Raw genomic sequence first — 17,888 nt, forward strand, 5'->3', positions numbered from 1 at the left:
AGAAGCAAGTCAACAATACAGTAACTTGGAAAGGGATTCAACCTAAGACAGATGATAAAAAGGTAAAGGTACCCCTGCCCGTAGGGGCCAGTCTTGACAGACTCTGGGGTTGTGCGCCCATCTCACTTAAGAGGCCAGGGGCCAGCGCTGTCCGGAGACACTTCCGGGTCACGTGGCCAGCGTGACATCGCTGCTCTGGCGAGCCAGAGCCGCACATGGAAACGCCGTTTACCTTCCCGCTGGTAAGCGGTCCCTATTTATCTACTTGCACCCGGAGGTGCTTTCGAACTGCTAGGTTGGCAGGCGCTGGGACCGAGCAGCGGGAGCGCACCCCGCCGCAGGGATTCGAACCACCGACCTTTCGATCGGCAAGTCCTAGGCGCTGAGGCTTTAACCCATATCGGATGATATCATGTACAAAAAACACTGGTATTGGTTTGAAGTATATTAAGTAAGACTTATCGATAGATATGTATTTTTATTGTCATTTTTTTTCATTTGATTTGATCAAATTGCACCCCCCTTCCTACGCCCCTGGTGACTGGGAGCGGCCACTGAGACCACATAACACCGGCCCGGAAAGACCTACATTGGTTCCCAGTATGTCTCCGAGCACAATTCAAAGTGTTGGTGCTGACCTTGAAAGCCCTAAATGGCCCAGTATCCCTGAAGGAGCGTCTCCATCCCCATTGTCCAGCCCGGACACCGTTGTCCATCTCTGGGAGTTTTCCGGCAGTTCCCTCCATGCGAGAAGTGAGGTTACAGGGAACCAGGCGGAGGGCCTTCTTGGTGGTGGCGCCCTCCCATCCAATGTCAAGGAAATAAACAACTATCTGACATTTAGAAGACATCTCAAAGCAGCCCTGTTTAGGGAGGTTTTTAATGTTTTATTGTGTTTTTGATGTTTTATTGTGTTTTTAATATTCTGTTGGGAGCCGCCCAGAGTGGCTAGGGAAACCCAGCCGGATGGGCGGGGTATAAATATTATTATTATTATTATTATAGAGGAGGCACATGAAGAAGGGCCTCAGATCACTGTTTGTGGCGCTCCCTGCCTGATGTGGGAGGAAAATCCATAGTTTAACAGTGCACCCTGCAAAGAAGGACTTCCTTTTGCGTGGCACTTTTGGGAGGCAGCAATGCTTCCGAATACTACCGTATTTTTTGCTCTATAAGACTCACCTTTTTCCCTCCTAAAAAGTAAGGGGGAATGTGTGTGCGTCTTATGGAGCAAATGCAGGCTGCGCAGCTATCCCAGAAGCCAGAACAGCAAGAGGGATTGCTGCTTTCACTGCGCAGCGATCCCTCTTGCTGTTCTGGCTTCTGAGATTCAGAATATCTTTTTTCTTGTTTTCCTCCTCCAAAAACTAGGTGCGTCTTGTGGTCTGGTGCATCTTATAGAGCGAAAAATACAGTACTTGCTGGAGAGATTCCCGAAGGAGGGGAGATATCCTGTTGCGCTCAGGGCATCTGGCCAGCCACTGCGATAACAGAACGCTGGACTAGAGGGGTCTCCCTTTAGCCTCATCCAGCAGCCGGGCTCCTCGCTGGACGGTGCATTTCTGCAACCCAGCTCTGTCTTCATCTTGCCGTTTCCTGGCCCCAGCCCAGCCGCCCAGGTTGCCAGCTTTCTCTCGTGGGCAGTGTGGGTGTGCAGAAAGGAAGAGGGCCAGGACCCAGAGGGAAAGGGCCGTGTGTCGACAAGCTCACAAGCCGCCCTCTGGCTGCCTCTCGCAGGCAAGAGTCCATTTCAAAATAAACGGGAGGCATTTTTATTTATTTTTTTGCTCAATGGACCCTGGCTAGCCTGCGGAGCTCTGCCAACCTCTTCCAGTGCCAAGGACGCCTCTTGGGGGCTGGCGGCCATGCGCGTTTGGTTTCTTGGAGGATGGATGACAGATTGAGGTTGAATCCTGACAAGACAGAAGGACTGTTTTTGGGGGACAGGGGGCGGGTGGGTGTGGGGGACTCTCTGGTCCTGAATGGGGTAACTGTGCCTCTGAAGGACCAGGTGCGCAGCCTGGGAGTCATTTTGGACCCACAGCTGTCCATGGAGGTGCAGGGCAATTCAGCGTCCAGGGCAGCTCCATCGGGTACACAGGATGAGACCCTCCCTGCCCACAGACTGTCTCTCCAGAGTGGTGAATGCTCTGGTTATCTCCCGCTTGGACTACTGCAATGCACTCTCCGTGGGGCTACCTTTGAAGGTGACCTGGAAACTGCAATTAATCCAGAATGCGGCAGCTAGACTGGTGACTGGGAGTGGCCGCCAAGACCACATAACACCGGTTCTGAGAGATCTGCATTGGCTCCCAGTACGTTTCCGAGCACAATTCAAAGTGTTGGTGCTGACCTTTAAAGCCCTAAACAGCCTTGGTCCTGTATCCCTGAAGGAGCGTCTCCACCCCCATCGTTTTGCCCGGACGCTGAGGTCCAGCTCCGAGGGCCTTCTGGCAGTTCCCTCCCTGCAAGAAGTGAGGTTACAGGGAACCAGACAGAGGGCCTTCTCGGTGGTGGCACCCGCCCTGTGGAAAAACCTCCCTTCCGATGTAAAGGAAATAAGCAGCTATCTTCTTTTTAAAAGACATCTGAAGGCAGCCCTGTTTAGGGAAGTTTTTAATATTTAATGCTGTATTGTTTTTAACATTTGATTGGAAGCCGCCCAGAGTGGCTGGGGAAGCTCAGCCAGATGGGCAGAGTATAAAGTAATTATTATTATTATTATTATTATTATTATTATTGGCCCTGCCTGCGGCCGAGGGGTCAAAGGGCGGCTGCTTGTCGCCCTTCTGATAATCCCGCCTGGAAAAGGCCCCTCATCAGCCGGTGGCGCAGAAGAGCGTCGGCTAAATTACTGCAAACGCCGTTCCCCCAGCTTGTCTCGTCTTTTAAAGTTTACGACGGGATTATGGGTGGTTTTTGCAGGATCATAGCCAGGGGAGGAGGGGAGGGAAAGAACAACAATATCCACAGATGCCAATCCCCCCTTTGTGTTCTGCGTTCGGCTACACCGCTGCCCCCCCCTTCACCGTCCAGGATTATTATGAGCAAAATGCTTGTCGTAATCACAGAAAAGGGAAGGATTTGCAGAAGCATAAATAGCTAAGTTGGTAGAGCATAGAATGACAGAAATGTAGAGTTTGAAGGGACCTCAACAGCTGTTGGTCCGAGTCCAGCCCCTCCAGAGCTGGAGAAACCAAGCCTGGTCCATCGTCCCTGTGACAGCCCTTAAGATATCAGAAGATGGCTATCATAGCTCCTCTCAGTCTCCCCTTTTCCAGGCTCAACACACTCAGCTCTTTCGACCGTCCCTCATATGGCTTGGTTTCCAGACAGCTTGCTGGCATCCTCACCAGGCTTTTAATCTCAGGGTTGTGGTTTCAAGCCCCACATTGGGTGAAAGATTCCTGCATTCCATGGGGGTTGGGCTGGATGACCCTCAGGGTCCCTTTCAACTCTACAGTGATTTGACTCTATGAACCTGGGACCTTCGGCAAACAAGACAGACCACTGCTAAGCTATGCGATGAAGGTGCTGTGTGAGTGTCTGGAGGCGGTTGGAGGATGGGTGGCGGCTAACAGATTGAGGTTGAATCCTGACAAGACAGAAGTACTGTTTTTGGGGGACAGGAGGCGGGCAGGTGTGGAGGATTCCCTGGTCCTGAATGGGGTCACTGTGCCCCTGAAGGACCAGGTGTGCAGCTTGGGAGTCATTTTGGACTCACAGCTGTCCATGGAGGCACAGGTCAATTCTGTGTCCAGGGCAGCTTCATCTGGGACGCAGGATGAGACCCTCCCTGTCCGCAGAGTGTCTGGCCAGAGTGGTGCATGCTTTGGTTATCTCCCGCTTGGACTACTGCAATGTGCTCTATGTGGGGCTGCCTTTGAAGGTGACCCGGAAACCACAACTAATCCAGAATGCGGCTACTAGACTGGGGACTGGGAGCGGCCGCCGAGACCACATAACACTGGTCCTGAAAGACCTCCATTGGCTCCCAGTACGTTTCCGAGCACAATTCAAAGTGTTGGTGCTGACCTTTCAAGACCTCAATGGCCTCGGCCCAGTATCCCCAAAGGAGCATCTCCACCCCCATCGTCCAGCCCGGACACTGAGGTCCAGCTCCGAGGGCCTTCTGGCAGTTCCCTCCCTGCGAGAAGTGAGGTTACAGAGAACCAGGCAGAGGGCCTTCTCGGTGGTGGCACCCGCCCTGTAGAACGCCCTCCCATCAGATGTCAAGGAAATAAACAATGATCTGACCTTTAGAAGACATCTGAAGGCAGCCCTGTTTAGGAAAGTTTTTAATGACTGCTGTTTTCTGCTTTTGGTGTTGTGTTGGAAGCTACCCAGAGTGGCTGGGGAAACCCAGCCGGATGGCAGGGGTATAAATATCATCATCATCAACTTCCAGTGGGATGTATTCCTTCGTAAATGGATTCCAGGCAGCAGCCTTACAGTGAGGTCCTACGCAGGTCTACACCAAGGTATGTCCCACTAAGATCATTGCAGCTTATGCCCAGATGGATTTGAGTCCTAAAGGACATTTGGTTCCCTAAAGCGGCAACCCCGTATCTCAGCCTCTCCAAACCTGGTGCCCTCCGGATTTTTGGGACTATAGCCCCATCAGCCCCAGTCAGCGCAGCCATCAGAAATCCGCTTTGCAACAATGTGCCAATTAGTGAAACTGCATGCAATTAGATGTAGTTAGGATAAATTTGCAGAAAACACTGGCTTTTTAGAGTGGGGGGGGGGGAATTCACAAACTGATGTGGCGACTGAAATTCAAGGGTGGGGAAATAAACGAGAAACTGACAGGCCTAACAGCCCATAACCACCCGGGTTTTTAAATATATTTTTTTTAAAAGCCATTTATTCTTTCATTAGCAAAGCGTTCTTGTTTTCTTTAAAAGCTGCCTCCATCACACACACATACACACATGAAACAAGGAAAGGGAAAAACAAGCCCTTACAATATCCCTTTAGACTCTGACATTTCTCACTCTTTTTCTACCTGCTCCCTGGGAAGAGCTGTGGCCAAATACTAATTATACGTTAACAGGAGGAGAAAATTATTAATTTGTGTTTTCTTTTTTCTCCATAACAGCTGCGCCTATTTGATTCGGGGGAAGTGGGGGGGGGGGGGGGAAACTCCCCTGTACAGAGAGCGGGAGGCTGGCCTTTTTACGAAAAAGAAAAGAGGGAAGGAAAAACAAAAAAACCCTAAAATAATTTGCTCTCTTTTTTCCCCCCTCTGCGAAAACAAAAGCAGCCCTGTGGGGTTATGTACCAAGCAGGCATCAATCTAGATTTATTTTATTTCCCTCTTTCTTCCAGCCCCAAAGCAGAGCCGAAGATAATTTGTCGGAGATCTGAGTGCTATTTTCTTGGGCCAAAAGCACCCCCTGCGCCTGGCATTTCACCCGCCGCCAAGAAAGCCAGCGGTTGAAGTGGGTTTAGAAAGAGTGGGGTGAAGGTCGGTGCAGATGGGGTCGGGGTCTAATAGACCTTTCACTGATTTGATCTCATGGGGAAAACATGCGGAAGGAAAGGTTTGTTCTTCCAGTTTCCCTGGAAAAGGTTTTGCATCGTCGCCATTACTATGAACATACAGTGGGACCTTGGTTCTCAAATGCTTTGGTTCCCAAACGCCTTGGTTCTTAAACACCTTGGTTCTCAAACGCCTTGGTTCTCAAACGCCTTGGTTCTCAAACGCCGAAAACCCAGAAGTAAGTGTTCCGGTTTTCGAACGTTTTTCGGAAGCTGAGCATCCGATGCGGCTGTTGGCTATTGTTTCCAGGGCGCCTGCACCAATTAGAAGCCAAGACTTGGTTTTCGATCATTTTGGAAGTCAAACGGGCTTCCGGAACAGATTAAGTTTGGCGCTTTTGTTTTTGTGATTTATTTTGAGTTTTTGTGGCTTTTTCGGTTCATTTGTTTTTGTGACGATCATCAGCGCAGGTAATTATTTTTATCTTTTGAATCTACAACACGGTCTTACTTATTTTATAGTACAGTGCATTGATCATTGCTTTCATTTACGGATCAATGGTCTCGATAGATAGTAAAATTCCTGTTCAATTGCTGTTTCAGGGGTTGTTTTTAAAAGTCTGGAACGGGTTAATCCGTTTTGCATTGCTTTCTATGGGAAAGCAAGCCTTGGTTTTGGAACGCTTTGGTTTTGGAATGGACTTCTGGAACAGATTAAGCTTGAGAACCAAGGGACCACTGTACAGCAACAGCAGCAAAAACCAGACCAGATATTCAGGGGATACAGTGCGAGTCAGCCATGAGATGCAGCAGCAAAAAAGGCTAACGCTGTTCTAGGCTGCATCAAACAGGAATCTAGTGTCCAGATCAAGGAAAGTCATAGGTAAAGGTAAAGGGACCCCTGACCACTAGGTCCAGTCATGGCCGACTCTGGGGTTGCGGCACTCATCTCGCTTTACTGGCTGAAGGAGCTGGCGTACAGCTTCTGGGTCGTGTGGCCAGCAGGACTAAGCCGCTTCTGGCGAACCAGAGCAGCGCACGGAAATGCCGTTTACCTTCCCGCCAGAGTGGTACCTATTTATCTACTTGTACTTTGACGTGCTTTCAAACTGCTAGGTTGGCAGGAGCAGGGACCGAGCAAAAGTAAATCATCATCATCATCATCATCATCATCTATTATTTAAACCCCACCCATCTGACTGGGTTTCCCCAGCCACTCTGGGTGGCTTCCAACAGAATATTAAAATAACCTATTAAACATTAAAAGCTTCCCTAAACAGGGCTGCCTTCAGATGTCTTCTAAAAGTCTGGTAGTTGTTGTTCTCTTTGACATCTGGTGGGAGGGCGTTCCACAGGGCGGGTGCCACCACCGAGAAGGCCCTCTGCCTGGTTCCCTGTAACTTGGCTTCTCGCAGGGAGGGGATAAAATAATAATTGACGAAACCCTGCATTTCTTAACCCCCTAAAAAAACATGCACTCTGGAAAAAGTGTTTTCTCTCAAATGGCGAGTTTCAGAATGTATTTCGACATGGTTTCTGAGCCACGGATCCTGCCCTGGCTGGGAATAGCAGAGACCCGATCCCTGAATCGCGAATCCCAGACGGGTATGTACCGTATTTTTCGCTCTATAAGATGCACCAGACCACAAGACGCACCTAGTTTTTGGAGGAGGAAAACAAGAAAAAAAATATTCTGAATCCCAGAAGCCAGAACAGCAAGAGGGATCGCTGTGCAGTGAAAGCAGCAACCCCTCTTGCTGTTCTGGCTTCTGGGATAGCTGCGCAGCCTACATTCGCTCCATAAGACGCACACGCATTTCTCCTTATTTTTTAGGAGGGAAAAAGTGAGTCTTATAGAGCAAAAAATATGGTATTTGTGTGCAAATTTGAATCCTGGGATTTGCCAAAATGGCACCCTGGAACCTGCAGAGGATCTTTCCGGTGTCCCCAGACGTCACTTACTTGTCGGCCGCACGTACACCTTCAGCTTTAAGCAGGGTTTGTCAACCAAGTTTGGTGGCGTTGCCGCTGCAAGAGACAAAAGGGGAGGAGGGAGAGGAGAGACAGAACGTCGTCACCAAAAAAAAGCCATATGTGTCCTACGTAAAGTTTCAATTTTACACATTTCCAAATGCTGGGAGGGCAGTTTTATAGGGTTGTTTCTGAAGCCCCTGTTCTCAAATCCCCGCTCCGTTTCAGAATCCTATAGCCCCAAATGACACCAACGTTCTCAGGGTTTGGCTCCCTTCCTGAATTTTGCACCATGAACAGAAACAGTGCAATGGGGTCAATTGTTTCCCTTCCACACTCTTTTTCATTTTGCTCAAACAACCCGTGTTTCAAGGCCGGCTGCCCTCGCTGGGCGATTCGTGTAGGGCTGTCTCCGACAGAGGCCCTACTCAAGAGTCAGCCTTTTGAAATTCATGGACCCAAGGTAGCCATTTCCAGTAAGTTCCCTTTCCATCCCTGAACAGAGACAGCTTTGCCGTTACAATCCATGGCTCCGTAACTTTGAGGCTGGACTACTGTAATGCAAACTTGGTGGGGCCGCCCTCGGACCTGGTTCAGACACCCTGGCTGGGGGAAAATGAAGGAGCCAGACTGCACCTACTATCGAGTTGTGTTCAAGATCCTTGCTTCGATGTGCAAAGGGACGCAGGTGGTGCTGTGGGTTAAACCACAGAGCCTAGGACTTGCTGATCAGAAGGTTGGCGGTTCGAATCCCCGCAATGACGGGGTGAGCTCCTGTTGCTCGGTCCCTGCTCCTGCCAACCTAGCAGTTCGAAAGCTATATTTTAGAGAGCAGGCCAGCAGGCGGGGCCCATGACTTACATCCTAGGAGCCTACACAACACAAAACACCGTTACTGGATGTAGGTTTTATTTTATTTGTTTTCTATCTTCTATTTTGGAAATGTACATCCAGATTTTTCCCTTTAATTTTTTGGGGGGGCCCCGAAGAGAGTGAGGCCATAAGCTAAAGCTTGTTTAGCTTATACAGTGGTACCTCAGGTTACAGACGCTTCAGGTTACAGACTCCGCTAACCCAGAAATAGTACCTCAGGTTAAGAACTTTGCTTCAGGATGAGAACAGAAATCGCGTGGCGGCAGCAAGAGGCCCCCTTAGCTAAAGTGGTGCCTCAGGTTAAGAACTGTTTCAGGTTAAGAACGGACCTCCGGAACGAATTAAGTACGTAACCAGAGGTACCACTGTATGTAAATCCGGCACTGCCAATATATCCTTTCCTGCTACATTCCCACACATAGGAGCACCGGAAGAGCTTGTCTTCTGGGCCGAGGCTGAGTCCAGCATCCTATTCTCACAGCACCCTACCAGATGTGTCCCCCCCCCATGGGAAAGACCTCTCGCCGATTGCCGTTTGACCCGCAGATGTTGCCCAGCTCCTGCTAAGAAGCTTAGCCATCTCCGAGGTGCTTCCTCCGTTTCTTTAGCCGGGCGATTTGGGGAGGGGGGCGAACCCCACGCACAAAAGCTCCCGCTTTTAATACCGCATCTTTGATCAAACTGATGTCAAAAGTTGTCCGACCCCCAAGCGGGGAGCTTTTCTCTGCCGTACATCCTTGGACATGTTCGGATTTCCCCCAATAAAAACCTGACAAGGCAAATGATACGCTTCCGATAAGTCAGGAGAGGCGGGCAAAGAGAAGAAGAGGAGGAGGAGGAGGCCGGGTCGGTTTGAGAGAAAGAGCAAAAAAGTTTGCAATTAAAAGCTCAGGGTGGTGGGTGGGAACTCCCCGAGGCATGAAATTGGCCCGGATTAGGATGGGCAGTTCGGCTGAGGGGCGGAAAGAAAAGGTGCATTTGAAAAGCACTTTTAGGGAGGCCGTGACTTGACAAGGTGGATTTTCCGTCTGTCCCTGAAACAGATCGGCCTTGACAGTCCCGACTCGGGAGCCAGGCGGGGGACATCCTGTTTGAAGAAAAGGCCTTTGCTCGGAAGGGTCACCGAAAATTCGTGTTAACACCACGTTCAGACACTGATTTAAGAGCATTGCTTATCCGGGGAACTGTAGATTCAAGCATTGGCCTCAGCTCATCTGCATCTATCCTTAACACTCCTTCTGAATGGAGAGGCGTTAAAGAAATGAAGAATCAGATTTTTAAAATAGTTACAGGTGAAACTCGAAAAATTAGAATATTGTGGGAAAGTTCCTTGATTTCAGGAATTCAACTGGAAAGATGAAACTAATATATGATATAGACTTGTGACATGCAAAGCGAGATAGGTCAAGCCTTGATTTGTGATCATTGCCATGATCATGGCGTACAGCTGGTGAAAACCCCAAATTAACCATCTTAGAAAATTAGAATATTCAAGGAAATCAGCAAAACAAGGATTGCAAGTCGAGCAAGATTGGACCTCTGAGAAGTAGAAGCACATCGCGCTTTGCATGTCACGAGTCGATCTCATAGTTTCACCATTCAAGTTGAATTCCTGAAATCAACAAACTTTCCCACGATATTCTAATTTTTCGAGTTTCACCTGTATATCGCGAAGAACTGCATTAGCAAAACCCACCAGGAACCTGACCTCATGTATCTTGAAATTTCCTTCTTGGAGTTCACGATGGGACTCAAAAACTCTTAATTTAAATTCGCTCTGTCCTGCTTTATTTCATTTCATTGGATAATGTGTTCAACGTGGTTCTGGGTTTTATTTGAAACTTATCTAGAATCATAAAATTGCAGAGTTGGAAGGGACTCAACTCTCCGCAATGCAGGACTATGCTGCTCTGGATTGTAAAAATACAAACTCCAAAGCGGTTTACAAAAAAAGATAAAACAATAATTATTCAGGTTGAAATAACAATAAGCTTTTAAAAAAAAACAGATTAAAACTCACATCGACTTAACATTTGGGCAGGCTCGTTTAACCAAAAATGTTTTCGCTTCTTAAATGCTGGTCCTTGCTGAAAACAATGAAGATTTGATCAAATAAAGAGACTTATTCACCTCTTGCAACCAGGAGGACGAAAACAAGTAAGCTGGGAATTCAAAAGGGGGAGCCTTTGAAAGGATATATATGCTGTGAGGTTTGGATAGCATTTGGATTTTTGCAATATCTTTCTATTTACAGATACACACATTGAGTGCTTGGATAGGGATCTAATGATTGGGGTTTCTCAATTGTTTTTTTTTTAAAGGACAAGATAATATTTTCACCAAAGCAAACAACATGTAGGTTTTGTGCTTTCTGGACAACGTTTTCAAGTTTCTAAACCGCCTCTTCGTTCACAACCCGTATCTTTGTCCAGGAATTAACACAGAGCTGTGTGTGGATTTTCTGAGCCAGGAAATTGCAGGAATTGCGTGCCATTGCCCCACTTCTCTGCCTGCTAAAATCACATATGTTTGGAAGGGGGGGAAACAGCGTGACGTTTGATGCAAAATAAGTAGCCAGGAAGCAAAAAACAACAACAAAAAAACCACGATTCTTTCAGAAACCGCACAGCTGTTTTTTCAACACAAGCACTGTCTACTTTGGTGGGGGGGTGTTAATGGAGCAAAATTTCAAATAAAAAAATGGGTGTGTGTTTTGATATGCGTTGGCTAAAGTCCTGTTTGCTTTCATATCTGAGCTATTTGGGGGCTTTATTTTTTGCAGCTGAACAAAGAGGGAATGTTGTGGGAAAGCAATTTGGCATTTTCGTCCCTCCAAAATCCCCACAGATGCTGTGTCCATCTGGGGCAGTTTGGGGTGGGGTGAGGAACGGCAGGTCCCCCTTTTTAAAAAGCTCGTGGCCCCACTTTGCCGCTGGGAAGGGATGGGGAGAAACATTCCCTGCCTTGCGATGAGGAATTATGAGAAAATAGAAATGGCGGTGGCCGAAATATGGGTGTGGACACCATTTTGCACCTTGTCGTTATTCTCTTTTTAGGGCTGGCTCCCTGGTTTGAGGGGACGCGGGTGGTGCTGTGGGTTAAACCACAGAGCCTAGGACTTGCTGATCAGCAGGTCAGCGGTTCGAATCCCTGCGACAGGGTGAGCTCCCATTGCTCGGTCCCTGCTCCTGCCAACCTAGCAGTTTGAAAGCACGTCAAAGTGCAAGTAGATAAATAGGTACTGCTCCGGTGGGAAGGTAAACGGCGTTTCCGTACACTGCTCTGGTTCGGCAGAAGTGGCTTAGTCCTGCTGGCCACATGACCCGGAAGCTGTACGCCGGCTCCCTCGGCCAATAAAGCGAGATCAGCGCCGCAACCCCAGAGTCGGCCACGACTGGACCTAATGGTCAGGGGTCCCTTTACCTTACTTTCATGGTGGGACTGTGTGAGGATACAAGAATTCTGGGATATAATATACAACAAACTCAAAAAGATCTTTAAATTCTCCTTCCAAAAAACCCCAGAAGCCTTTATTTCCACTGAAATCCAAAAAAACAAAAAACAACAACACACTTTAGAATCATCTTTATGTATGCAACTACGGCGGCTAGAATTTCAGTAGCAAAAAACTGGAGAGGTGACTCAATTGCTACAAAGCTTGACTGGTAAGTGAAGATGATAGAATACTTGGAACTTGCGAAAATGATTCGGAGAGTAAGAGGAAACTCAAACCAGAAAGTGTGTAAAGAGTGGATAACATTTAAAGAATATCTAAAACAATATTGTGAAAATGCACATCTCCCGACAGGTCTCGATTGAATCTTGAATATCAGGGAAAACTATAAATGCAGGAAATTTTCTGGGTATGTAACAGATATAACAGGAATTGCGTAAAGGTTAAGAATATGTAGAAAGCACAATGAGGTGAACCGGAAGTCAAAAGTGTGTGTGATGTTAGACGATGTGTTATTAGTTAATGTTTAGTCGTCATCAAGGTATTCCCTTTGTCTGTATTTTATATGTAAATTGTTTTGCAATAAAGTTTTAAAAAGAATAAAACAAAAGAATACAGTGGTACCTCAGGTTACATACACTTCAGGTTACAGACTCCGCTAACCCAGAAATAGTGCTTCAGGTTAAGAACTTTGCTTCAGGATGAGAAGAGAAATTGTGCTCTGGCAGCGCAGCAGCAGCAGGAGGCCCCATTAGCTAAAGTGGTGCTTCAGGTTAAGAACAGTTTCGGGTTAAGTACGGACCTCCGGAACAAATTAAGTACTTAACCCGAGGTATGTGTGTGTGTGTTTAAATATTCAAAGAATTAAAGCCAGCTGTAAACTAAAAACACGCTGGCATTTTGTCGAAACAACAAATGTTTTTAGCAGGTACGAAAGAGTTCATCGAAGGTTCCTGGCCCGGGTCAAGTGGCAGGGAGTTCCAAAGCTTACGTCGGTTTCTTGCAGATGCAGAACAGGGATTTATGTGGCAGCGCCAGGCTCAGGGTAGTTCAAAAAGTTCTTAAGATCTCCGGGAGATTCTGTCCGTGGTGCTACGCTTCGCTTGCTCGGGTTTTAAAAACCACTTTTTTGATTTAAATGCGTGTCGGCCCGATCTCCTCAGGGGGATGACGGCGGGGTGTAAAGAGTATTCTGAATAAATGGAAATAGCTGCGTCCTTAAAGGATGTCAGGAAAAGACCTTGTTTCTGAACAGAGGGCTGGCTTCTGCGGAGCAGACATTCCCTGGCAGCCCTGTTCCCAGGGGATTTCAATATTGTTCCCAGAGGCTTGCTGAGATATTGATGGCAACAATGTCGAGGGTTTCATTTTAATTCCCCTCCCCGCCTCCTTCTCTTCCCATCGCTTCTCATCTACACGCTCCCAACCCCGGGGGGGCTCAGAGGAGCGATATTGTCTCCCGGACAAGAAAACCCGACAATGGAGGGCTGATGTCACCTTTTGTCGGCTGGAGAGAGAGTTCTCCTCAATGGGGGAGCCATTGAAGAGCCGAGAATGCCCTCGTTTGCATAGCCACACCCCCTCCATCTGCATATCCCACCACGGGGAGAGGGGGGGGCACCCGTCTCCCGGAGCGAGGCCCGAGTGCAAAAGGCGGGCACCAAGAAACCTTTAAAAAAAGGGGGAACCAAAACAGGCAGCGATTCCTGATTTATGGCTGGCTGGCAGGCTGGCTGAAACCCTCTCCCAGGATAATAAAGGACCCCTGACCATTAGGTCCAGTCATGGCCGACTCTGGGGTTGCGGCGCTCATCTTGCTATATTAGCCGAGGGAGCCGGCGTACAGCTTCCGGGTCATGTGGCCGGCAGGACTAAGCCGCTTCTGGCGAACCAGAGCAGCGCACGGAAATGCCATTTACCTTCCCGCCAGAGCAGTACAGTGGTGCCCCACAAGACGAATGCCTCGCAAGACGAAAAACCAGCTAGACGAAAGGGTTTTCCATTTTTCGAGGCGCTTCGCAAGACAAATTTCCCTATGGGCTTGCTTCGCAAAACGAAAACGTCTTGCGATTTTTTTCACTTTCCCTCCTTTTTCTAAGCTGCTAAGCCGCTAATAGCCGCTAAGCCGCTAATAGCGCTAAGCCGCTAAGCGGGTTGCTTCGCAAGACGAAAAAATCGCTAGACGAAGAGACTCGCGGAACGGATTCTTTTCATTTTGCGAGGCACCACTGTACCTATTTATCTACTTGCGCTTTGACGTGCTTTCGAACTGCAAGGTTGGCAGGAGCAGGGACCGAGCAATGGGAGCTCACGCCGTCATTGCGGGGATTCGAACCGCCAACCTTCTGATCGGCAACCTCAGTGGTTTTAGACCACAGCTATATGGTCATTTATGGACCTAATAGGTATCTAAAGCCATTTGCACATGTTGCCCTGCAACCAGTCCATGCAGAATGCAGGCACCCTATATATAGAAAGGAGCAAACCAGGGATATTTGAAGGAGCAGGCTAGCAGGCGGGGCCCATGACTTACATCACAGGAGCCTGCACAACACAAAACACTGTTGCTGTATGTGGGGTTGCGTCGCTCGTCTCTGGGGTTTATCTCTGGGGTTTAACGCCGTTTATCTTCCCGCCGGAGCGGTACCTATTTATCTACTTGCGCTTTGACGTGCTTTTGAATTGCTAGGTGGGCAGGAGCAGGGACCGAGCAACGGGAGCTCACCCCGTCATTGCGGGGATTCAAACCGCCAACCTTCTGATCGTCAAGCCCTAGGCTCTGTGGTTTAACCCACAGCGCCACCCGTGTCTCCCAGGATTATATTTCGCAAATAAACCCCCAAACCGTTCTCCACGAAGCCCTTTCTCTCCAGTGCCCTGACCTGAAGGCATCTTTCAACCACATTGGGCTGTTTGGGAGGTTGGAAAGCCGTGTGTGCGAAAGACTTTGCTTCCACGTACCCCCTAAAAAGTTCTTTTTTTTGCCGAGACCAGGGAAAAGATTCGACGGAAGCAGATTGGAAGAAATTTAAAGACTATTTGCAGAAATATTGTAAAATTAATGAATGTTAGATTGATATTGGACAGAAATTAAGTGGTTACCAGCTGTAACGTAGAGGTTGAGTAATAAGTTAAAATAAGTTATAACAAGTTACAATAAGGATTTGCTGAGTTAAGAACTCGAACTGGAATACAAAAGGGGGAGGTGAGAGGAGGTCTGGGAAATAAGTTAACGGAAATAAGTAATGAAAATTACATTTGTTTTGTTTTTTTCTGTTTTTTTTTTACTTTTTTTACTTTTTGTTTTTTGTTTGTTTTTTTTGTATTAATTTGGAAAAATCTAATAAATATTTATTTTAAAAAAAATGTTCTTGTTTTTGTTAGGGTTGCCATACGTCCGGAATTTCCCAGAACACTGCTGTTGGAAGCAGCGTCTGGGCTGAAATCGCTCTTTTAAAAAATGTCCGGGAAAATCTGGACGTATGGCAACCCGTTGTGGCAGTGTTGCTTCTGGCTCAAAAACTCCCTCTTTTGCTTCTGCGAATTTGCAAAATTGTGGGCAGAAAGACTTCTGGGAGAAGATTTATAACGAACTGAAAAAAATGTTGAAATATACATTTATTAAGAAACCAGAGGCCTTTCTTCTTGGAATAACAGGTTTAGAATTGCCCAAGAAAGATGTTAAATTATTTTTGTATGCCGCAACGGCCGCTCGAATATTACTTGCTAAAAATTGGAAAACACAAGAACTACCAACAGTGGAAGATTGGCAGATGAAGATGATGAACTTTTCGAAGCTAGCTGACCTGACTGGAAGAATCCGCGACCAGAAGGAGGAGGAGTTTCAAGAGGACTGGAGGAAATTCAAGGACTATTTGAATAAATACTGTAATATAAAAAATTAGAAACTACTTGAAAGAAACAAATAGGCCTAGGATAAATTAAGTTATAATTAAATAAATGGAATTCCGAATGTTAAGAAAAGTGAGTAAGATGACGATAATTGGAAATTTTAGTTTAATAATGATATTGGAAAGCTGTTACTTTTAATTACAAGGAAACTCAGAAGGGAGGGATTTGAGGAAGTCAACCAAGATGTTTAAAAGCTTAGATCTGTTATTATTGTCTATTTGTTTATTGTTCCCCCCCCTCTTTCCCCACTTCTTTTTTCTTTTTCCTTTTCTGTTTTTGTGTATCATTTTGCTTTGTGGTTTGTGTTATTACAGTGGAAAAAATTAATAAATATTTATTTTTTTTAAAAAAAAATTGTGGGCAGAAAAACTCAATGACTTTGCCCCCCCCCAAAGCAAAAAGATCAATAACTTTTCTGTCTCTGATCATAGCTTCCTCCTGTGAATTGCCTAATCGTCTTTTAAAGCAATTCAAGTCAGTGGCCGTTGCCACCTGCTGTGGCGGTGAGTTCCACAGTTTAACTCTGTGCCACGTGAAGAAGTCCTTTCTTTTTTAGCTGCCCTGAATCTTCCAGCCCTCAACATCATCGGATGTTCCCTGAGTTCTAGTACAGTGGTACCTCGGGTTACATACGCTTCAGGTTACATACGCTTCAGGCTACAGACTCCGCTAACCCAGAAATAGTGCTTCAGGTTCAGAACTTTGCTTCAGGATGAGAACAGAAATCGTGCTCTGGCGGCGCGGCAGCAGCAGGAGGCCCCATTAGCTAAAGTGGTGCTTCAGGTTAATAACAGTTTCAGGTTAAGTACAGACCTCTGGAACGAATTATGTACTTAACCTGAGGTACCACTGTATTAAGGTCCGTATAGTTAAAACTATGGTTTTCCCAGTAGTGATGTATGGAAGTGAGAGCTGGACCATAAAGAAGGCTGATCGCCGAAGAATGGATGCTTTTGAATTCTGGTGCTAGAGGAGACTCTTGAGAGTCCCATGGACTGCAAGAAGATCAAACCTCTCCATTCTGAAGGAAATCAGCCCTGAGTGCTCACTGGAAGGACAGATCCTGAAGCTGAGGCTCCAAGACTTTGGCCATGAGAAGAGAAGACTCCCTGGAAAAGACCCTGATGCTGGGAAAGATGGAGGGCGCAAGGAGAAGGGGACGACAGAGGACGAGATGGTGGGACAGTGTTCTCGAAGAGGCCAAGATGAGTCTGACCAAACTGCGGGAGGCAGTGGAAGACAGGAGGGCCTGGCGTGCTCTGGTCCAGGGGGTCACTAAGAGGCGGACACGACGAAACGACTAAACAACAACAACCACTGTATTGCGAGAGACTTGGGGAGGGAGCTTTTCTCTGCTCTCTTCCTCCACCCACCACATCATGCATTTCGCAAAACTTATCTTGTGTCGCCTCTCGCTTGCCTTTTCTCTGGACTAAAAAGTCCTGGTTGCTGCAACCTGACCATTCAGACTGCAGGAGGCCTGGTGCGCTGAGCACCGAATCTCCTCTATTAGCATGCAGTAGGATTATCCATATGCCGGATTTATTTAAATTGGGGGCGGGCTTCCTTTTGGAAACCGCTCTGGGTGCGAGGAGCTGGCGTGAGGGCCAAGCCCGCATTTCCAACACAAATAGCTCACGGATCCTTAGTCTGCATATCATTAAAATAAGAGGGAGAGAGAGAAGAGAAAAAAAGGGATAAATGGATTTCCCCCCTGTTGCATTCCTTTATTCTTTTGGAATTTCGGGCTTAATTTCCAAACCTAATTCCAGCCCGGCGCCCCCCCCCCCGGCAACGTTACATTGGCCAACCAATTATACATTGCAGTTAGAATGGGGGCTGGCGGGGGGGGCGGTTGGCAAACAAGACTGAATCAAGGTCTCCTTGCACACGAACAGGCAATTTTTACGAACATGCCCGTGTCTTCCTTACCAAGGAAACCGTCTCCCATTCTTTTGGTCGACGAACTCAGAGTGCCTCTGAGTGTGTGCAGAGTTCCTGCCGCCAAGAAGAATGAAGGCAGTTTTTGTTTTAACTGCATCAGTGATTGGTGGGAGAACCCTGGCTCAGGGGCCAGATGCGGGCCTCTGAGCTGCTTTATTCGGCCCTCGGGACCCTCTTCAAATCCTGGGGACCAGTCACTATCTCTCAGCCAAACCTAAATTTATTGTTTTACATTTATGCCCTCCCTTTG

The 17,888-nt window shown here is 47.4% G+C and overlaps 1 protein-coding gene across 1 annotated transcript in view; it reads right to left on the reverse strand.

The window, feature by feature from the left end:
• EFNA2 (ephrin A2) overlaps positions 1-17,888 on the reverse strand; it is a 169,797-nt gene that overhangs the window by 1,175 nt on the left and 150,734 nt on the right. The window contains exon 3 of the mRNA XM_079961008.1: positions 7,447-7,512. Coding sequence (XP_079817134.1) covers positions 7,447-7,512 — 66 coding nt within the window. The remainder of the gene's footprint in view (positions 1-7,446; positions 7,513-17,888) is intronic.

The sequence above is a fragment of the Podarcis cretensis genome (genome assembly GCF_951804945.1).
Source record: "Podarcis cretensis genome assembly, chromosome: 18".
Taxonomy (NCBI): Eukaryota; Metazoa; Chordata; class Lepidosauria; order Squamata; family Lacertidae; genus Podarcis; species Podarcis cretensis.